The sequence below is a fragment of the Emys orbicularis genome, chromosome 3, assembly GCF_028017835.1.
Source record: "Emys orbicularis isolate rEmyOrb1 chromosome 3, rEmyOrb1.hap1, whole genome shotgun sequence".
Lineage (NCBI taxonomy): Eukaryota > Metazoa > Chordata > Testudines > Emydidae > Emys > Emys orbicularis.
The window spans coordinates 178228011-178251337 of NC_088685.1; the positions used below are offsets into that span (position 1 = coordinate 178228011).

The following is a 23327-nucleotide window of genomic DNA, read 5'->3' on the forward strand; positions in this document are numbered from 1 at the left end:
GTCTCCAAGGATGTTGTTTTGGGCAGTCCTGGCTCCCAGGGAGAAACACAAATGAAGAGAGATGGAGATGTGAAAAAAGACACAGGGAAGGGAAACAACATGTTTGTGGTAGATGAAAGGGGCATCTCCGGGCACACCTACACTACAGCTACAGCTGCAGTTACTCCATTGTAGTGTAGACTCTTCAGCTACAGAAAGGGCTTTTCCAATGCTGTAGTAAATCCAGCCCCTGGAGAGGCAGTAACTAGAGCAATGGAAGAATTCTTCTGTCCATCTAGCTGCCTCTAGGGTAGGAGTTAGGTTGACCTAACTATGCTGCACAGCTGTGGTGTGACATTTTTCACAGCCCTGAGCAGTTTAGCTAGGTCGACCTAAATTTTAAGTGTAGACCAGCCCTCCTCATGAGCTGCCCTTTTTGCAGCAGCCCTAGGGAAGGGCTCCCTATCCAGTCCAGCCCCTGCCCTTCCTGGGCTGGGGAAAGACTGGACTCAAGCAGGGGAAGTGTGTGTGAGAGCGGATGGGGGTTGCCTCTTGCCTGTGTTCTCAAGCACTGAGCCACCCCCCGACCACGGAACTACAACTCCCATGATGCTCCTGCGTCTTATGTCAGCAGCTGCGTGGTTCCCATGGTGACCAGGAGCTGGGCCCGAGGTCAGAGCGGCCCCTGAGCAGCGATGCCCAAACCCAGGTAACGAGGTGGCGGTGGCCGCCGCGTTCCTCCCCAGGGCTCCCGGTACAGGTTGGGGGCTCGGCGCCTCTGTATCCATTCAGCCGCTGCCTCCCCTTCCGTCCAGCACCTTCTGCCCCGTGCCGGGCCGCGCTGTGCGGGGCTGGGTCGTCTCCGCCCGCCGCCCCCGCCACTCCTGCCCGCGGGGGGCCCGCACCGCTCGGGGGGCTGGGAGACCCCCTCTGCGCCCGCCCCGCCGGCACCCCACGGGCCCCAGAGGAGGTTGGTGCTTTGGAGATACAGAGGTGGAGCCGCCGCCGGGCCCCTCCCTTCTGGGGAGCGGGGCTGTGACAGCGATGGGATGGAGGGAGGCTTCTGGGAGCTTGTTTCCTCCGCCAGCAGGCTCAGGAAGACACAGCAGGCCAGTGAAATCAGAGGGGAGAGGGTCTGCCGTCACGGCCCACGTTTTCAAAGCGAGCAGCGCGGGGGGGTCCCAGCATGGGACGGGTACTCAGCACTTCCGGAAACGTGGGCTGCTTTAGGCAGTTTAGGACAGACCCTCAGAAATCACTAATCTTTTGTGGCTTTTCAGAGATGTTAATGTCACCATCATCACCATGTGCTGCCAGCTTCCATATAAAGGATCAGTGGGGAAGTACCCTGACCCCACATTTCATACTTTGTGGTAGGAGCTGCTAAAACACCTGCAAGACTTCGAGGAAACCCAAACTTCAGCATTACATATAGACAGATGGCCATAGCTGGTTTTGGAAGTGTCTTCAATTATTTAGTGTAGGGATATGTCGGTACAGCTGTTCCCAGACTAGCTTTCTTGAGCTAGCTTCAGAGGGGTAGCCGTGTTAGTCTGGATCTGTAAAAAGCAACAGAGAGTCCTGTGGCACCTTTACTCTCTGTTGCTTGAGCTAGCTTGAATCCAGCTAGTGTAGGTAGCTGACTGTGCAGCACAGACTTCAGAGTGGGCTAGCAAGCTCGGGCTTATACTGCCTATCTTGATTCAAGCTAGCGTGGGTAGACGGGCCTGTGCACAACTTGTGCTCGGTAGATATACCCTATGTGCAGTTACCTACTACTGACATTGGAAGTTACAAAACATTAGTGAAATGGTACATGCTGCATTGAAACACATAGCAAAATCCTTAATTATCAGAGAAACAAGTTATTAAACTGTCTTAAAATTGCTTCCAAAATGAGAGAGTTTATCTACTAAACGTATGAGATTTTGCAGGTCTAGACTTCTCTATCATGCCTCTCTGTTCCACAGATTTATTTGTGATTTCTAAGGGGAGTTTCCTTACTGAAGCATAGCTAGTTCTGATCAAGGATGTATTCATATGCAGAGAGAATGTAGTATTCAAAATCTTCACTTGTCCTTTCAAACCTTAGAACCTATTCATATTTCCCACTATGAAGACATCTTATTTTGTTTTCTCTATTAGTGATACTCTGTGGGATATTGCTAAAGCTGAAGTGGAGAAAAAAGAAAATCTTGAAGGCAATGGAGATGGAGTGGAAGTTTGGGAAAAATCACTACTCTTTATGGGAAACAAAAATGGGGTAACACTGATACTATGCTTTATTTTATGTGATTGCTGTGCTTTCCTTGAAAATATTGTATACCACTGAAAACATATGCAATACCATATCTATTGCAGAAACAAGAAATCTTCCCCAATATGAATCTGTGCAGAGGGTTGGCATTCATGTGCAGAACAATTAGAAATGTTTCATGCTATTTACTCCTGACGGCATTCTGCGCCAAAAAATTTCAAATTCTGCGCACAATATTTTAAAATTCTGCAAGTTGTATTTGTCAATAAATAAATGCAGAGGTTCCAGCATGGCAGTGGGAAGCACAGGCCACTGACTTGTGGAAGGTGGGAGATCACCCTGCAGCCCCCCTACCCTCGGGACACGGACTCGGCGGTGAGGCTGCACCTGACCCTGACACTGCACAAGGCCTTGGCTTGCCCCAGAAACACCCTGGGGCCCTGCCCCTCTGCATCAGGCGCACCAGGTGTGGGGCAGGCAGCTCAACTAGGCAGGATCCAAGTGTGAAGGGGCTCAGTGTGGGGGGATCCAGGTGTGTGGTGAGAAGATTCTGTGTGGGACAATCTGGGTGCAGGCAGCTCAGTGGGGGGTCTAGGTGTGGGGGGGATCTGGATGCACAGAGGCTCGTTGGGGGAGTTCCAGGTATAGGGGCAATGGGACTCTGTAGGGGCTTCCAGGTGAAGGTTGGGGCTCAGTGGAGGGGTCTGGTTTTGGGGGGCTCAGCAGGGTGGGGGTCAGGTGCTGGAGGAGTGAGGCTTGGTGGGGTGGTGGTCTGGGTGCAGCTAGTTGGGAGTCAGTGGTATGGGGGTTGATGTGGGGGCTCAGGGTGGTGCAGGGGGTGGGGCATCAGTGGAGGGTTGAGTGTAGGGAGCTCGGGGGGGTCTGGGTATAGGGGTGGGGGTCTGGGTGCAGGGGGCCCCACTCATCCAGCATCTAGATGCAGGGGTTGAGGTGCAGTGGGGTGGGGTTCGGGTATGGAGGGCTAGGGAGGTTTTGAATGTACCTGGTGAGGCTTGGCAGCAGTGTCTGGGTAATGGAAGTCCAGATGCATGGGAGTTGTGTGGGTCGGGGAGCAGCTCCCAGTACAGTGATCCCTCCCCTCACAGTTGAGGAGTGATGAGAGCAGGAAGCAGAGGAGGATGCTGAGCTTCCTGGCAGAGGTTTCTGGGGGTGTGTCTGACAAAGCCCCAGACACTCCTTGCAGGGGAAAAGGAAGGCCTGTTCTCTCCTGCCTCCAGCCCAGCTGGGACTAGCGGCTGATTCCGGCTCAGGGTAGGAACCACTGGCTTTGGTGTCCCCAGCCCCGGGGTGATTTATCTCTCTGCTGGCTGCTCCGGGTGCCTGAAATGATGTATCTGCTCTGTTAGGGAGTGGTGCATGACTGCTCTTGCAGCTTCCTTTTGCTTCCCTGTCAGAAAGTCATTTTTCTGCAGGAACGCAAGGAAATCTGCAGGGGACATGAATTCTGTGCACGCGCAGTGGCACAGAATTCCCCCGGAGTATCTATTTTATGCCTTTTTATTCTGTCAGAAGCTCACTTTTGTGCTAGAAATAAGCCAGACTACAACCATTCTTCTTCATCAGTGAATAAACATAGCAGGTATAGTTTCATTTAAAAAACAAACAAACCAAAAAACAGCAGACAGAAATACAGTCCTATTTTTTATCTCCTGACATCTCATCCATGCAAAGGTATTTTTGAACACAGAATGTTAATTAGTAAAAGTCTAACTCAGGAGCATTGGTAATCAGTATTATAACTCAAAAAGTGTCGCATCCAACATAGTGGAATTCTATGTTGCTCTTCATCTTGTCAGATAAAGAGGAACAGATCACAGAACTAAAAAAATAATGGTAACTTAAGTACAAGTGATCATGACTTGATCACATTTATAATGTGCAATAAAGTCCAGACCAATAACATATACATAGTGCTTTAAAAGGGCCAATTTCACGAAGCCAAAAATAATCATGAACGAAGTCAGCCAGGAGAACTTAATCAGAAAAATGTGAATGATAATTGGGAATTGTTTAAGAACATTTTCCTATGTGACTCAAAAGCTACAGTTAAGAATGGCTATATTAGTTAAAAAAACAACCTGGTTTAGAGGGAAAGAGAAGGTAGCTATAAAAATTATAAAGACAAATGGAAGAAAGGGGAAGTTGATAGTAATGAATATAAATCAGAAGCTAGGAATTGAGGAAAATAGATACGGGAAGCAAAGGGATGTAAGGAGAAATCTATGGCCGGCATAGTTAAGGACAATAAGGAGTTTTTAAAGTATACTAGCAACAAAAAGAATCCTAACAATGGTATTGGTCCATTACTAGATGGAAATGGTAGAATTATAAATAATAATGGAAAAAAGGCAGAAGTGTTCAATACATATTTTTGTTCTGTATTTGGGAAAAGAGATTATGTAGTCACAAATGACAACAGTCTTTCCATTCCACCAGTATTTCAAGAGTATGGTAAACAGCATCTACTAAAGTTAAACTTTTTTATGTCAGCTGGTCTGGATAACTTGCACCCAAGAGTTTTAAAAGAACTGGCGGAAGAGGTCGCTGGGCCATTATTGCTGCTTTTCAATAAGTTTTTGAACACTGGGAAAGTCCCAGAAGGCTGGAAGAAAGTTAATGGAGTGCCAATATATAGAGGCCCATGTCCATCTTTCCCCATCAGGCCCGGGGGGAGATCATCGCTTCCACATCTCTATAAAGCAAGCTTAAAGGGGAATTAGCAGCCTAGGGGCTGAGGCCCACTGGCAGGGTGGAGTGGCAAGCAGTCTAACACCTGATGTCCTGACTCAGGCAGATGGCAGACAAATGCAGGTCTCTTGGCCCAAGGTGGGTAGTCAGTCACCCCAGGGGTGGGGCGGCCATAGGAGGGTCGGAGGACTCAGGCCCACTCTACTTCACCAGGTTCCACCCCAGGGCCCTAACAGTGGCAGAGGGCTCCACAACTGGACTACTGTGTCTGGTTTCCCTGGGCTACTTCCTACGATCCCCTCACCAGGTACCTTTATCTCGTGGGGTTCCTCCATCTTCCTGGGGTACATAGCCAGCGCCAGTCCCAGCAGCTCTTCAGCATCCTTATTGGTTGGCAGTCCCTTCGAGTCCTTGGTGCTCCATAGATCCCTCTTGGGTGCAGGCCCCAGCAGTGGGCAGGAAGCATCTGTCTCCTTTGCAGGCTCCAGCCCCACTGAACTGCAGGGCCCGCCTTTGAAACTTCCTGTCCCACCTCTCTGCTTCCGACAGGGTGGGAATGGCTTGTCTGGCTCTGCCCACTAGGGGGTGGGTTGTGGTTCCTCCCTGTCAGGCCCGGTGGGAGGCCATGCCCCCTTACTATACAATATTTTAAAAGGTAACTGGGATGCCCAAATAATTATAAGCCTGTCAGTCTGATATCAACCCTGGGCAAGATAATGGAGTGACCGATACAGAACTCAATTAATAAAGAATTAAAGGAGGGTAATATAATTAATACCAATCAACAAGGGTTTATGGAAAATAGATCCTGTCAAACTAACTTGATATCTTTTTTTTTTTTTTTTTGGATGAGATTACAAGTTTGATAAAGGTAATAGTGATGATGTAGTATACTTAGACTTATGTAAGGCGTTTGACTTGATACCTCATGACATTTTGTTTAAAAAACTAGAATGATATACAATTAATATGGCACACCTTAAGTGGATTACAAACTGACTAACTGGTGGATCTCAAAATGTAATTGTAAATGGGAAATCATTATTGATCAGGTGTGTTTCCAGTGGGGTCCTGCAGAGATCAGTTTTTGACCCCTACACCAGTGGTTCTCAAACTTTTGTACTGGTGACCCCTTTCACATAGCAAGCCTCTGAGTGTGACCCCCCTTATAAATTAAAAACAGTTTTTTACATATTTAACACCATTATAAATGCTGGCTGCAAAGCAGGGTTTGGGGTGGAGGCTGACAGCTCGCGACCCCCCATGTAATAACCTCGCGACCCCCTGAGGGGTCCTGTCCCCAGTTTGAGAATCCCTGCCCTACACTATTAAACATTTTTATTAATGACCTGGAAAAAGACATAAAATCATCCTTGATAAAGTTTGCAGATCACATAAAAATTGGGGAAGTGGTAAATAATGAAGTGGCAAGGCGTGTTAGTTTACCTTTGTTTTCTCAACTTGTAAATGTACCTTTTACTAGGGTGTTTACCTCTGTTTGCTGTAACTTTGAACCTAAGGCTAGAGGGGGGTCCTCTGGGCTCTTTAAGTTTGATTACCCTGTAAAGTTATTTTCCATCCTGATTTTACAGAAATGATTTTTACCTTTTTCTTTAATTAAAAGCCTTCTTTTTAAGAACCTGATTGATTTTTCCTTGTTTTTAGATCCAAGGGGGTTGGATCTTGATCCACTAGGAGTTGGTGGGAGGAAGGAGGGGGGATGGTTAATTTCTCCTTGTTTTAAGATCCAAGGGGTTTGGATCTGTATTCACCAGGGAATTGGTGAAGAGTCTCTCAAGGCTACCCAGGGAAGGGAATTAGCATCGAGAGTGGTGGCAGCAGACCAGATCTAAGCTGGTAGTTAAGCTTAGAAGTTTTCATGCAGGCCCCCACATTTGTACCCTAAAGTTCAGAGTGGGGAAGCAGCCTTGACAACAGCTAAAGGTATAAATCTAAGAACAAAGAATGTAGGCCATACTTATGGGATTGGGGCTCTCTCCTGGGAAGGAGTACATTTTATAAAAGATTTCAGGGTCATGGTGGATAATCATCTGAACAAAGGCTGCCAGTGTGATGCTGTGGCCAAAAGAGCTAATGCGATCTTTAGATGCCTGAAGAGGGGAATCTTGAGTAAGAGTAGAGAGACTATTTTACCTCTCTGTACTTGGCACTGGTGTGACCATTGCTGTAATATGTTGAATTCTGGTGTCCACAATTCAAGAAGGATGTTCATAAATTGTGGAAGGTTCAGAAAAGAGGCAAGAGAATGAATGATTAAAAGGATTAGAAAACATGCCTTACAGTAATAGACTCAAGGAACTCAGTTTATTTAGCTTAAGAAAGAGAAAGCTATGGGGTGACTTGATCACAGTCTATAAGTATTTATATGTGGAACAAATATTTAATAATAGGCTCTTCAATCTAGCAGAGAAAGGAATAATACAGTTCAATGGCTGAAGCTAGACAAATTCAGTCTGGAAATAAGGCATATATTTTTAACAGTGAGAGTAGTTAACCATTGGAACAATTTACCAAGGGTTGTGGTGGATTCTCCATCACCAACAATTTTTAAATCAAGATTGGATCTTTTCTAAAAGATATGCTTTAGGAATTATTTTGGGGACATTTCATGGCCTGTGTTATATGGGAGGCCAGACTAAATTTTCACAATCGCCCCTTCTGGCTTTGGAATCTGTGAATCTATATAGGCCCTGGGATCCTGATAAAACTTATGTCCATGCTTAATTTTATTCATGTTTGTAGTCTCTATGACTCCAATGGGACATAAATTTAAGCATGTAAATAAGTGTTTGGAGAATCAGGGTCTTAGACTGGATACTGGAGTTCATAACATTGATCCACTGTCTCTTATGCTTACTCAATTGCTTCTCCTCTTTCTCCCCACCTTTTTCTTGATAACTATTTGTTGGAAATATAAATAAGTCAGAACTTGCCTTTTTATCTTTCTAAGTGAATTGAAGCATATGTGTGTTTCATTATTACTGCAGAGAAGCGTGGCATTGTGCAACATGTAATCTTGTATAAGCATTAAGAATAGATAAATGGGTTTTGCCGATTTATAAAAAAAATTGTTTCTGAAATTCCAATATGTGATTACAAATAGGGAAGAAACTTTACAAGTGCTAGGACCTTTTTTAAATTAGACTGACCTAACTTGGAATCTGAATCCGAATAGTGCAGAGACATGCTGTTTAACTGTGTTAGTTCATGAATTCGTTTTACTTCCATCTCAATTATGATTTACACATATTCACTGGAAACCAATCATTAGATTAACTTGTTATTAGCAATTAACAACAGTTAAACAGTTTAACACAGTTGGCCAGACTGATCACTAATATATTGTCTGATTTTAGGTACCCTGTTGCTATTACTGTATTTGTCATATCCAGCAATTTATTATAATTATGTTAATAGCAGTGTAGCTACATTCTGATAGAAAGTAGGCACTTAACTTTCTAGTAATCAGACTACAAATGACTGCATACGTTTACAGTTTTCAGATGCATTCTTTTAATCATTCCAATAATAAAGCATTACAGTATATACAATTATATAACTTTTATGCTTTAATGATATTACAATAGTGTTCTTCATTGTTTTTAATTTCCAGGGAAAGACTACTATTATACTGAGGTGTCTTGACAGGTATGTGTTAAGTTTTGAAAAGTATTTTGCATCTCTGGGAGTAATATCAATAATATTTTTATAATAGTCTTACAGAGAATATTATGTGCCAGTAAAAGAAAGTTATTGTGTAAAAATATGGATGGCGAGTAGATTAAATTTTCTCGCTAGTGACCTGATGCATGATTTGTGAAGGGTTAATGCTATCTAAATATCTATAATGTGTTAGTAAAATATTTTGGCATTTGGAGCCAGATTTCTAGAGTGCTGTCACTGGTAGTTTGAGAGCTCGGTCACAGTATGCGTGTGCACAGTTTTGAAATTTTGGTCCTCTGTGTCCCTTTGATATCCATTAAGGAACTGGCATGAGTTATTCTCTTTATATTCCTGTTTTCCCAATATAAATTCTCTACTGTTTGGTTAATAAATTGAGTTGAGGTAATGGTAAAAGTTACTGTATGTTAAGTAAATTCAGAAGATCTTGAAAGAATATATGCAGGTGACATATACTGTATCTTCATTGGATAGGGATGAAATTCCAAAACCAACATTAGCCTTGGAATATACTTTTGGAAGAAGAGCAAAAGGTCATAACAGAGTGAGTACATGGCAAAAGTACTATAATAATTTTGTTGTATAGCTCATTCATTAGTAAAACCTAACTAGTGACTTTCTCTTTTGACTCAACAATCATCTGCGAGACAGAAAGGATTTCAGTTTGAATTTTACTTCAGTTTTCGGAATGCTTGGCTAGCTTTCCTTTTTGCATTTTGATCTACAGCATGTTTCTCCTTTACATTGAGAATGGGTGATATTTTGGTCTGTTATAGCATATCTTCTCAAATGAAGAGATTGATATCTTTCATGAGCAGGGCTCTGTGTATGATGTAATCATGCATGTTGTGTGCATGCTTATAATTGCCTATTTTTCACTTGCCACATAGATTCTGGAGCAAAATTAGGTTCTCATTTAACAAAAAACAAAACAAACACCCACAACAACAATTTTGTCCTCATGGTTCCAAAGGTAACCTTCAAAATGTGAACTGAATTTAAACCAGTGTAGTGGTATCTGACTACAGTCAGCCTGCAGCCATAATCATGGGAGAAGTATGAACTTCTCTATCAGTCTTGGTGGGTGTTAAAACTGAAATCTAATGATAGTTCAAGCATCAGTATTGTTAACTATTTCATGCTGATTGTTTTAGTAGAAACACTGAGCTACTGTGTTTGTCCTTTATTGCATGACAGATTGACAGATAGTGGGCAATGGGGTAGCTAGTTGCTGTTGGGTTGTGGGCAATGTTCCCTCTAATTTTTTCCATCCATGTGCGGAATAAATTATGTTCACCAAGGTGATGTGCGGATGTGCGCCACCGGTAGAAACAGAAAACCAAGATATAATATCTATTTTTAAAAAGTTACCATAGGGATAATTACTCCAGCCAGGACAGGTTAGGCATTTTAGAACTCACTGCTCAAAGAATTAAATTGAAGTGTAAGAGAAATAATAATTATGAAATGCATAGACCAGTCAAAAAACTAAAATAACACACTTTGAAAGAATATAATTACAGAGAATATATGTGCATTGCAGGAAGTACCAAGAAATAACAACAACATTAATACAAGTATGTGTTGGGAGGTGAGTGTGAAAGACTGTATGTGTGAGACACAGAGACTGTATGTGTGTGTGTGTGTGTGTGTGTGCGCGTGCACGCGCTGGCTGCTGGGGAAGTCTCTAAGAGACCCTACACTGTCTCTTTAAGGCACTCACTCAACCCCGGAAGGCTCGTTCAGACCACAGCAGCTCTCCTGCTCCTGAGCCCTATCTCCCCTCCCCCGCTCTGCGTAGATGGGGTACATGTTGGCAGGGGGGAGGGGTACGGGGACACCCTCACATCAGCACACACACACCCCGGCTCTGCACAGCCAGCATGAGGGTCCCAGGAGTAGCTGGCAAGGGCTCCAAGGCAGAGGGCAGGAACAATGTGGCTGCAAAGCAGCGGGGGAGGGGCACCTGAACACACGTTGCCGGATGTGTGTGGCTCTGCTAACCAAGTGCGCAGCACTTGAATCACTCCTGGGCGGCCGCCCGACCACGCAGCTTAGAGGGAACACAGGTTGTGGGGTTGGGGACTGAGAAATTCAGGACCCTCTTTGAAATGTTAAGTCACCTTATGGACCTGATTCTCCATTGAAGTGTATTTTTAGTTATTTTCACCACTACAAAGTGGGTTTAAATCACTCCTATAGTATTTTAAAGCCATTTTATATTTACTTGACACTGATGTAAATGAATGTGCATGGTACAAGGGCAACAGAGAATCAAGTCTTATGTGCTTAAAAGTCCTGTGTGCGTCTAACCATTCAATTTCCTCCTCACACAGGTGTACACATCCCCTCCTATTCACCACCTAAGGTTCAGCTGTCTTTGATCCTTCCATGCTACTCTGGTCTTTATGTGCTTAAAGTGGTAGGGACGGGAGGGAGAAGACAACTGGGCATGACAGGGAAGAAAGAAGGTTTTGGTTTGGGGGCAGGATATCTATGCTGCATAAATAGGGAGTTGTCTATATGGGAAGTTAGTGCGGAATAAGCTAGGGTGTGAATTTAAAGTGCAGTAGCTACTCCACACTAACTCCCTGGATAGACAAACCCTAAGAGATTGTGGCCACATAATTAACTTGTAATTTGACACATAATTCATGGGACAAGCCTCATGTGCTATGCTGTGCTCCTGTACTGTGCTCATTGCACATAAGGGACCCGTCTGTTGCCATTGTTACAACAACTGGAAACTTCTGATGGTGTTACCTGGAAATACAAATTCCTAATGCAAAGAAACTGTTTTGCAGCCAAAAGACATTGCACATTTTTGGGAACTAGGTGGTGGAACCTCATTATTGGACTTGATTCGTATACCAATAACTAATGACAACATAAGGTAAGTGATAAAGAACCTTACAATGTCAGAGTTAATTTTGCTTAAATGAAAACTGAGATTAAATCTCGGCCATTTTGTTGTGGAGAAATCTTCCAAAATGTAAACTGTTTACTAGGTTTGAAAGTTTTTATCAGAGTGTTTTTTCCTAAAAATCAGTTATGCTTATTGGTGGAGGGACACCCCAACTGCCACTGATTAACAGCTGTGAGCTCCTTCCTTCCTTCCTGTAAATAGTCCTGCTTCTCAGCTGTCTCCAACCATACGGGGAGGTAGCATGTGGAAGGGTAGACTCACCAGCCAGTGCATCCCTTCGTTGTTGGGTACAGCATAGCAGGGTGTCCTCCTCTAGCACCTCCTGCCAAAGGTTGCTCCAGTCCTTCCGTAGTCGGCCTCTTCTTGCGACTTGGGCCTCCAGCCAAGTCACATATAGTCTCGCCCCTTCCAGGTAACAAAAACAAAAAACCCAAACAAAATTCCAAAAATGTCCCAACACAAAAGAGCTTCTGTCCCCTCTGGGACTATTCCTCAGCCTATCCTTGAGGCTCTGTCTTCAGTCCCACCCTGGGCTGAATAGTCCTTACATCTGGCTTGTATGCTCCTTCCTTGGGGTTGGTAGGGGATTCCAGCTCAGGGAACCCTGTATTAAGCAACTAGGTGTGCTCCTTCAGACATGCTGCTGTTTCCCTGGGCTACTTCTTATCTCCAAGACCTTCGTGCTGCTTTCCTGGAGTCTGTGGTTAGCACAACCTCTCCTCTGGTTCCCAGGCCTCTGAATTCTCCTGAGATACTCCCAATTCCTTCTTTAGCTCTGGAACACTGCTCCCTCAGGACTGCCTCTCTGTGCCTGGCCCCCTTTCTAGGGCTTACCCCGGGGATTAATTCTATCCCTGTGGCCTTTTTGTATCTGCCTTCCCAGAGAGAGGGCAATCTTCTCTCTCTTGGGTTTCTCTGTCTTTAGTCTCTCATATAGCTTTCATTTACTCTTATGAAGAAGACCCAGCTCCTTCCCAGCTGGATCTCATAACAGATCAAGCCTGACACACCATCCAGGTGTAGCAAGGTGGGCCAAATGAGCTCTCAGAGTTCTGTTAACTCTTTGTTCACTTATGTGGGGTAGACACCCCATCATATAATTCCGTGGAGAGGATGGCTCATGCGTAGGTAGGGACATAGGAGGTACAGAAGAAGAAGGGACCCAGCCTGCTCTCAACTGGACTGTCGAGAAAGCAACTTAAGAGGTGTAGAAAACAGAATATGGCTGCCCAATGCTGTCAACCTCCAGGAGCAGCCTGTTGAAGGATTTGTCTACAATTAAAACCCTTACAGCACCACTGTTGCGCCGCTGTAACGCTTCTGTATAGCCACTACCTTTGCTGACAGGAGGGGATCTCCCATTGGCGTAGGTAATCCACCAACCCAAGAGTCAGCAGCTAGGTTGACCTAGCGCTGTCTACACTGGGGGTTAGGTCAGCTTAACTACACTGCTCAGAGGTTGACCTAACTTTTTAGTGTGGACCAGGCCTAAGAGAGCAGCATGTTGGAGTGGGAGAGAAAGGTGGACCTCACTGATGGAGGAGAGAGAAATCAATCATGGGGAGAGAAAAACCCGACCTTAATGAAGGAGAAGATGGAGTGGTGTGGACCTCATGGAGCTAAGGGAGAGGAAGAGGAAAAAAGATATGCGGTCCCTATGCAGCTTGAAAGAGGATGATAGATGAAGTTTCTGAGAGAGGTAGGGGACAGATACTGCAATACAGGGGAGAACAGAGGGAAGAGAATGTGGTGGAAATGGATCAGAAAGAATGGAGTAAGGGCAGCAAGAAGAGGCAATGTAGTGTGGAAGAAAATAAATGACTAAATGAGGAGAAAACAGATACAGCATTTCATATAAAGAACACGAGGAGAGTAAGGAGAAAGGATAATAAAAGAGAAAACAATAAGAGAAAAAAGAAAGGAGAATAGAATGATTTGGAGATAGAAAGAGAGAAATGATTTTTCGGGTTAGTAAGTTTTATTTAGTGTTTTTTATGTTCTGATATTTTATTGCTTTATTCCATTGGCAGATTCCCATATCTTCAGGTTTTGTAGAAAGCATTGGAATGGCTTGGTATTTGAGCACTTGGTATTTGAGCACTTACTTACTGTCTGTATATTATTGTACTGGCTACTCTGGATTCTGTCATTGCATAATGAGAAAAAATATTTAAAAAATATCGCTGTGGCCTCTGGGAGCCTAGTTGCTCCTGGAGACCTTTGGCTACTTTGGAGAATTATCATTTGAATTTTTTTTTTCAAACATTGCCCCCAGTGCACGGACTCCAGCATTAACTGCTGAACTCCACTTCTTCTGGAATGGAGGAGGCTGGTAGCCGCCTGAAGATCCTTTCCTCTGTCTTTATGGTAAATGAATCTTTTAATTTGGATGACCCAGGGCCTAAAGAATCTTCTCTCTGCCCCTCCTAAGACTGGCCCTGTCAATAAGACAACATTACAGTGCACCAGTGCAGTTGTCATGTTTGCAAAGACAATATTTTCATTTTGTTTCACCACCAGCACAAATACTTTTTCGGTGGTTTTTCTGTCCACCTGTAATAAAGAAGCTTGTTTATTTTAAACTACCTTGAACTATATCTAGTTTAGCCAAGACACTTTCCATTAGATTTTTCATGGCATGACTTGGTGAAATTAGAGATTTATCTTGCTCTGTAGCTCTTCTGATTTCCCTCCAATCTGGAATCCACATAGTAAAACATGGTGTTCCTATAGAGCCTGGTTGAAACCAGCAGTCAGTCCTCTGCTATTAGTGGCATTCTGTTTCAGACATGTGTTTCAAGTGCTCTGTGTTTGTTTGGATTTTATTAATCTCTTCCTCTCAGGGCCGACCTTAAACCAATGCAACCTTTTAGTATGTATAGGGTACCATTCATCCAAGGATCATTAACCTCACATCTCCTGATCTACCACCCAGAGCATCAGCCTCAGTTTGTCATCTGAGGTCCCTTCTAACTGGCACCACAAGCCATGGCACAGAATAAATTTCCTTACTATCTTCTTCTACTTCCTGATTAGAAGGTTGCACTTTGGTTACTCTTCTGAGTTTCTGGGCCATGTAGGTGATCACTAAAAGTCAGGAACTTTCATAAGCAGGAGTTTGCCATAACTTAAATAGGGATTTCAGGTAGGCAAGAGATGACTGGGGTGCATGAAGAGATTATGTTGAAATGCCTTGTCATACAACAGGAGGGAGCAAAATGAGTCCCTGACACTTGCAGGTATTACTTGTATTCAAACAAAATTTCCAGAAATAAAGTTCAACAATAAAGCACCCACAAATCAGTGATGAGGAGTGGAAGAGTCAAAGGTTCAGAAATTCAGCTACAAAGACAATTTAAAAGGTTTCAGCAGAGTTCAGAGTATGCTTAAGGGCCATCGCTTGTTCTGCAACCTTTAATACAAGCTTCCTCTCTGGTTGTTTTTTTCCCCCATTTGTTTTCAGCAGTTGTACTGAGGGAAAAATGTTGTTTATGAAAAATGTAATTGTCTTATGTACCAAAGATTAGACGGAATAAGAACTCTTCTGTCCCCCCCCCCCTTTTTTTTTTATTTAATATATAGGACTTTTGCTATAATTCTTGTTTTGGACCTTTCCAAACCTAATGAACTGTGGCCAACCATGGACAGTCTCCTACAGGTCACCAGGAACCACGTGGATAAAATTATAACTAAACTGGGAAAAACAAATCCTAAAGTAGCTACTGAAATTAAACAGAGGATGTGGAACAATATGCCGAAGGATCACCCAGTAAGATTCTTCTAGTATTTTCTCCAGATGTCATAGGCCTTTATATAGTTAAGGATAATACTTGTGAAAATCATAAATAACTCTTTTAGATTTTTATGCATGACTGAAAATCCATTTTATGTAGATGAACCTGTTCACTGGAAAATTATAGCAATTTAATAAAAATTCAGTAAGAGCAGAAACAAGGAAAGACAGTTTCTTATATCTTCTTCATAGACATCTAATGTGATTGTTATGGCATGTTACACCAATCACAAGAAACAGAGTTTTAGAGTAGCAGTTTGATATTGATTTTATAATCTTTTTTAAAATGAAGATGAAAACTAGAATGTACAGAAGAAGTCATCTGGCAAGAGACTAGATGAAGGTACAAATTTAAGCAGAGTATAGTTATAACAGCCTTCAACACGACTATATACTTTGCATTTATTCAAGTGTCTATCACAAACTCAGTGCCTTTTGATAATCTGACAACTAATTAAATTATAAAGTTTCAGAGATGTTAACACCAGACCCTTAAATGCAATTGCTAATGTAATCTCTTGAAAAAGCTAAAATAGATTGTGGGAAATACAGCTGAAAACGTATATGGCACTGTGAATTCAAGTTGTACAAATGTTATGTGTATGCAATTCCTAAACAAGTATTCTACAGTTCACAGATTCTGAATATAAATTCTGCTACAGTAACTTATGTAACACAATATGATAAAGAAAATGCTAATAAGGCTCCAAAAAGTGAAAAGCAAAGATGTATTGAGTAAGAAAGCAAATGCATATGATGCTTAGCAGATTTGTTTACAGTGTATGGTCCCAATACTGTAGCCCTTACTTATGTGAGCAATCCCATTCACCTCAATGGATGTAAAGGTTGCAAGATTAGATTCAATAATATGACTTTCTTAAGGACTTCCAAGGTTGATGTTCAACTTTTTTAGAAAAGATAGTTTCTGAAAATAAAATATTACATTAAAATGCAGCTGGCTACAACCCATGACCACAAACATACAGATGCCCCAGTTGCCAGCAACTTTAGAATACAGGTTTTTTCAGCACCTTAAAAGCACAGACTCATCCTTTAGCTCAAATGGTAATAACTGCATCAGTTGTCAGTAAGAAACAGGCTTTTTATCCTTGTGGAGGCAGGCCTCTAAAGGGAACATGATCACACATGCTAAACTAGTGTATTAATTCAACCCCTGAATACAGAAAGTAGGGCAAACGTCTTACTAATCACTTCACATACAACTATTATTTTTCAAATGTATGTCAACTCAATTCAAAAGCAGACTTGTTTGTGATTTGTCTCTTACAATGGAGGAAGCACAGGGCAGATTAGAGACTATCTACAGGGGAAATGATGGGGTTCATATAGGTTTCTACTGGGGGAATGATCATGGGCATCTCACTGGAAGGAACAGGATTGAACAAGGAGTTTTAGAGTGGGAATGGGAGAGCATGAGTGCATCGGGAGAATCTCTTAAAAATAAAAAGGCTGAGGGGTATGCATTAAGTACTTTTTAGTGGCAATGAGGAAAATAATCAGACAAGGAGAGTCCAAGAGCACTAGTCCCTGTATGTAATTTTTTTTGTCCTGAATTAATTTTTAGTTTCTCTTTTGATTAAGGAAATTGTAATGCTTCCCCAACCCCTTGGGTCCACACATCAAATTTTAAGTAAATGAAAAGCCTAGCGAAATGTGTTGGCTTGACAGTGCTAATGAACGAAGTCCCCTCTATTTCCCCCCACAAAGCACTGGATAGGCAATGGTTCAAGTTTTCCTCTAACACCGATACTTTGCCTTAACCCTTAGTTGGAGGAACCTTCACTAAAGCAGAGAAGATAGTTAATTCTTTAGGATCATTTTTTTCCTTATTCAATAAGTTGGAACGGCCAAGAAGGTTGCCATGCCAGTTTCAGCCAACTGTGATGTAGCCATCTGTCCGCTAGAAACTGACCATCTCATTTCACATAGATCACTGAAGTGTTGTCAGATGGTAATAGCTTTAAGTAACTACCAACCTGAACCTGATGTGAGCCAATTACCTATAGGTATAAAACTACTTAGCCTGTTACTCATCCCCTGAGCCATCAGCTTAATCCTATTTTATTGAGCACATAGTACTTGCATGTTAATAATTTTCTGTACAAATGTCAAATAAATAATGTATGCACCTCTTAGCTAGGTTTGTTTATATTACAAATACAAATTATATTTTCAAAAAGTATACTGTACATCATACACTTGACCTTCATCAGGATCCTAGATAAGCCCTTCTGTTAGCTTCAGTGAATCATAGAAGATTATGTTTGGAAGAGACCTCAGGAGGTCATCTAGTCCAAGCCCCTGCTCAAAGCAGGACCAACCCCAACTAAATCATCCCAGCCAGGGCTTTGTCAGGCCGGGCCTTAAAAACCTCTAAGGATGGAGATTCCACCACCTCCCTAGGTAACCCATTCCAGTGCTTCATCCTCCTCCTAGTGAAATAGCTTTTCCTAATTACCAACCTAGACCTCCCCCACTGCAACTTGAGACCATTGCTCCTTGTTCTGTCATCTGCCACCACTGAGAACTGCCAAGCTCCATCCTCTTTTTGGAACCCCCCTTCAGGTACTTGAAGGCTGCTATCAAATCCCCCCTCACTCTTCTCTTCTGCAGACTAGATAACCCCAGTTCCCTCACCCTCTCCTCATAAATCATGTGCCCCAGCCCCCTAATCATTTTCGTTGCCCTCCACTGGACTCTCTCCAATTTGTCCATATCCTTTCTGTAGTGGGGGGCCCAAAATTGGACGCAGTACTCCAGATGTGGCCTCACCAGTGCCGAATAAAGGGAAATAATCACTTGCTGGCAACGTTCCTACTAATGCAGCCCAATATACCGTTAGCCTTCTTGGCAACAATGGCACACTGTTAACTCATATCCAGCTTCTCGTTCACTGTAATCCCCAGGTCCATCTCTGCAGAACTGCTGCTTAGCCAGTCGGTCCCCAGCCTGTAGCAGTGCATGGGATTCTTCCATCCTAAGTGCAGGACTCTGCACTTGTCTTTGTTGAACCTCATCCGATTACTTTTGGCCCAATCCTCCAATTTGTCTAGGTCACTCTGGACCCTATCCCTACCCTCCAGCATATTTACCTCTCCCCCCCAGTTTAGTGTCATCTGGGAACTTGCTGAGGGTGCAATCCATCCCATCATCCAGATCATTAATTAAGATGTTGAACAAAACCAGCCCCAGGACCGACCCCTGGGGAACTCCGCTTGATACTGGCTGCCAACTGGACATCGAGCCGTTGATCACTACCCGGTGAGCCCGGCGATCTATCCGCCTTATAGTCCATTCATCTAATCCATACTTCTTTAACTTGCTGGCAAGGATACTGTGGGAGACCGTATCAAAAGCTTTGCTAAAGTAAAGGTATATCACATCCTCCACTTTCCCCATATCCACAGAGCCAGTTATCTCATCATAGAAGGCAATCAGGTTGGTCAGGCATGACTTGCCCTTGGTGAATCCATGTTGACTGTTCCTGATCACCTTCCTCTCCTCCAAATACTTCAAAATAGATTCCTTGAGGACCTGCTCCATGATTTTTCCAGGGATTGAAGTGAGGCTGACCGGTCAGTAGTTCCCCGGATTCTCCTTCTTCCCTTTTTAAAAGATAGGCAAATAAAGTGCCCTTTTCCAGTCGCCTGGGACCTCCTCCGATCGCCATGAGTTTTCAAAGATAATGGCCAATGGCTCTGCAATCACATCAGCCAACTCCCTCAGCACCCTCGGAATGCATTAGATCCGGCCCCATGGACTTGTGCATGTCCAGCTTTTCTAAATAGTCCTTAACCTGTTCTTTCACCACTGAGGGCTGCTCACCTCCTCCCCATACTGTACTATCCAGTACAGCAGTCTGGGAGCTCACCTTGTCTGTGAAGACCGAGGCAAAAAAAGCATTAAGTACTTCAGCTTTTTCCACATCATGTGTCACTAGGTTACCTCCCCCATTCAGAAAGTTTCCCTGACCTTCTTCTTGTTGCTAACATACCTGTATAAACCCTTCTTGTTACCCTTCACATCCCTTGCTAGCTGCAACTCCAATTGTGCTTTGGCCTTCCTGATTACACCCCTGCATTCTCGAGCAATATATTTATACTCCTCCCTAGTCATTTGTCCAAGTTTCCACTTCTTGTAAGCTTCCTTTTTGTGTTTAAGCTCACTGAAGAGTTGTGTTTTAAGCCCAGGTTGCCACCCACTTCTACTTCCCCTACAAATTCCTCCCTGTTTGTGAGCAGCAGGTCAAGAGGAGCACGGCCTCTAGTTGGTTCCTCCAGCACTTGCACCAGGAAGTTGTCCCCAACACTCTCCAAAAAATTCATTTCCTCCCTATTCAGCACTCTGCTTGGTATTGAGAGGGCCACATTAGGCAGCCAGTTATGGCTCCTTGATCCCATGCTGGCCCAGCCCTGGTACTTCTCTAACTTATACTCTCTAACGCACTTCTTTCCTTCCTTCCATTCATTTACATGCCCTTTGTGTTGGGGTGGGAATGCCTGATGCAGGAGCCATTTCCACCAGGTTTATGCCAGAAAGGAATTCCCTTCCTCAAGAGATGTTTTTTTTTCCTCCTGGACATTTGTGGAGAGATTGTATTAGAAAATATGGCCCTTTGTAATTATACTGCATAAAGTTTTGTGTCTAAGATTTTGATATCTTTTAAAAATTATTCTCATCCTGTTTTCTGATGTTTAGCTGTTTTATTGTGCTCTTGTGACTTGTTTATGAGATTTTAAATGTATTATGTTGTTTAACAGGATCATGAATTAATTGACCCTTTTCCAATCCCTCTGGTGATAATTGGAAGCAAATATGATATTTTTCACGTAAGTGATATTATATATATATTTTTCCATTCAGTTTTATTTATTTAGATTTAAAAATAATTAACAAGACATCTAGCCTAAGCTCTATGAACCCTAACACATGATTAATAATGCAATAAAATCCCAATAAAGTGATCATTGGAACAGGAACCCAGCCACCTACAGTAACTCCTTTTCACCCCTTCATCATTATGGGAAGCATACCCTCCTCCTTCTCCAAAAACCTTTGCAAACACTTATCTTTTCCAGCATGTCTGGAAGATCACCAGATTTGGTCTGTTTCAGACAAAGACAGAGATCCAGAGTACTCCCAAAGAATGCCCTGCCTGACACAACCTCTTTTTTTAATAAGGGGAATCCAGCTTTGGTGTCCATGCTGACTGCAGTTGTGGCAGTATGGCAGAGGGAGAGAGGCGATCCCTCCGGTAGGTTGGGCCGGTTTGGGAAGCTGGGGCAGCCTAGGCAGCAAAATGAGTTATGCTCACTTCTTAATTCTGGAATATTAGTTTTAAACACTTGCTTACACAGTCATTTATCATCTGATTTAGAAAGGACAAGTCAGTGAGTGGTCACATCTTCTAATGCCTCAGTAAATTAACTGATAAGCAAGTCAAAGAGCAGTGCAGTTGGTTCTCTCTGTTATAAAAAAAAATTCAAGAAATGCACTGTTCATTTTTATGAAGCAGTTGATCCTCATGGGCCTGAACAGACATATTGTGACAGCTTCCATACTGAGTCCTTTAGCTGGCAGTATAATATATTGCTGTCTGGCCAACTATTTGAGTTATTTAATTCTTACTAGCAGTGTACGATGCATTCTTTCATACCCAGGTTTTTCTTTTCTTTTTCTTCTTCTTTTTGAGAACTTCAAAAAGATCTCACAAAACTAAGTGATTGGGCAACAAAATGGTAAATGAAATTTACTGTGGATAAATATAAAGTAATGCACATTGGAAAAAATAACCCCAACTATACATACAATATGATGGGGGCTAATCTAGCTACAACAAATCAGGAAAAAGATCTTGGAGTCATCGTGGATAGTTCTCTGAAGACGTCCACGCAGTGTGCAGCAGCAGTTAAAAAAAGCAAACAGGATGTTAGGAATCATTAAAAAGGGGATAGAGAATAAAACGGGGAATATATTATTGCCCTTATATGAATTGATGGTACACCCACATTTTGAATATTGCGTACAGATGTGGTCTCCTCATCTCAAAAAAGATATACTGGCACTAGACTTTCAGAGAAGGGCAACTAAAATGATTAGGGGTTTGGAACGGGTCCCATATGAGGAGAGATTAAAGAGGCTAGGACTTTTCAGCTTGGAAAAGAGGAGACTAACGGGGGATATGATAGAGGTATATAAAATCATGAGTGATCTGGAGAAAGTAGATAAGGAAAAGTTATTTACTTATTCCCATAATACAAGAACTAGGGGCCACCAAATGAAATTAATGGGCAGCAGGTTTAAAACAAATAAAAGGAAGTTCTTCTTCACACAGCACACAATCAACTTGTGGAACTCCTTGCCTGAGGAGGTTGTGAAGGCTAGGACTATAACAGCGTTTAAAAGAGAACTGGATAAATTCATGGAGGTTAAGTCCATTAATGGCTATTAGCCAGGATGGGTAAGGAATGGTGTCCCTAGCCTCTGTTTGTCAGAGGGTGGAGATGGATGGCAAGAGAGAGATCACTTGATCATTACCTGTTAGGTTCACTCCCTCTAGGGCACGTGGCATTGGCCACTGTCGGTAGACAGGATACTGGGCTAGATGGACCTTTGGTCTGACCTAGTACGGCCATTCTTATGTTCTTTTTTTTAAATAGAATCACGATTTTCTTGACTCAGTAAATGATTCAGAACATAATAGACACAGGATGAAATCCCGGTCCCTTTGAAGTCCAGGTGTTACCCACAGTTTTTCCAAGAAAGGTCATTCATATGATCTTGTACATATACTGAACAGGCCCAGTTACCAATTAAAAGGTGTGTGTGTGTATGTATTTGTATGCACACACCTTAATTGGTATGACTCGTGGAGTTTAGAGGATATACAGCCATAGATCCAAAGACAGTCAAATATTGTGACATAAAAAGAAAAGATTACCTTCTATTATGGCAATGTTGTTACTTTTTAAATTTTAAAGCAGCAGGGAACAGTGACTCATTGGAAGTTGAATACACATCCCCAGTTAAGAGGCTCCTTCATGCAATAATTAAGCTTGAGCCTGGAGTAACACATTGCCTGTAATAGGAGCCCTCTGTAGAAAAGAAAGAAAAATTGTAACTAGTCTTTTAAGTCACAATAGATTGTTATTGAATTCTGTATTGACATATAATTGTCATACAACTTTTCACTTAAAAATAAAATGATAGCTAAACTCCTTCGTTGTAGCATAACCATGTAATGCAGTTTATATTTTAAAAAAAATATATTCTCAGTGTAAAAATGTTTTTTTTTATATGTACTTCTTCAGGAGTTTGACTCTGAGATGAGGAAAATAATGTGCAAGACACTTAGATTTGTTTCGCATTATTACGGAGCATCACTAGTGGTTTGTATATTCTTTTTTGTTGGGGGAGGAGAGGGATGGGCAGTATTTGTGAGATGAAACAATAATTAAAATAGATATATAAAACATCTAGATAAACATGAGATGATTGGGACAAATCAGTAAGGCTCATGATGGCTTTCTCCATAAGTGAACCTATTGAGTAGGGATGTTGGGGTCTGCAGAGGAAGTGTGGGGTATATCCAGTGAATAAGCCAACTCTGAAGATCCACCAGTCAGAATCCCTGCAGGGGACGCACAGGGGCTATGCCCCCCATCACAGAACATGGTGTAAGCCACCCCCAACAACATTGGTGTCCTGCACCTTGCTGCAGTATTTCAAAAGAGAATGTCTTTCCCCATAGATTTTCTGTGCAAGGTCCATTTACTGAAGCTTTATGTTAGGATGACACCATTTGTGCCTTCATATGTTATCTCCGCTACCAGATATGTTAGAGTATTACACTTCTTACACCCACAACTCTGGATCCTTTTAAGAGGTGATACAGGTAAAAGGCATAGATCACTCTTCCATCCAGGGTAAAATAATATTTT

The 23327-nt window shown here is 42.6% G+C and overlaps 1 protein-coding gene across 2 annotated transcripts in view; it reads left to right on the forward strand.

Annotated features, from left to right (window-relative positions):
• Nucleotides 1-654: 654 nt before the first annotated feature.
• DYNC2LI1 (dynein cytoplasmic 2 light intermediate chain 1) overlaps nucleotides 655-23327 on the forward strand; it is a 55230-nt gene continuing 32557 nt past the window's right edge. For both annotated transcript variants that reach the window (XM_065401633.1, XM_065401632.1), the window contains exons 1-8: nucleotides 655-688; nucleotides 2125-2242; nucleotides 8580-8614; nucleotides 9122-9191; nucleotides 11452-11540; nucleotides 15156-15342; nucleotides 20148-20216; nucleotides 22698-22775. In XM_065401633.1, the coding sequence (XP_065257705.1) occupies nucleotides 675-688; nucleotides 2125-2242; nucleotides 8580-8614; nucleotides 9122-9191; nucleotides 11452-11540; nucleotides 15156-15342; nucleotides 20148-20216; nucleotides 22698-22775 (660 nt within the window). In that variant the 5' untranslated portion in view covers nucleotides 655-674. The remainder of the gene's footprint in view (nucleotides 689-2124; nucleotides 2243-8579; nucleotides 8615-9121; nucleotides 9192-11451; nucleotides 11541-15155; nucleotides 15343-20147; nucleotides 20217-22697; nucleotides 22776-23327) is intronic.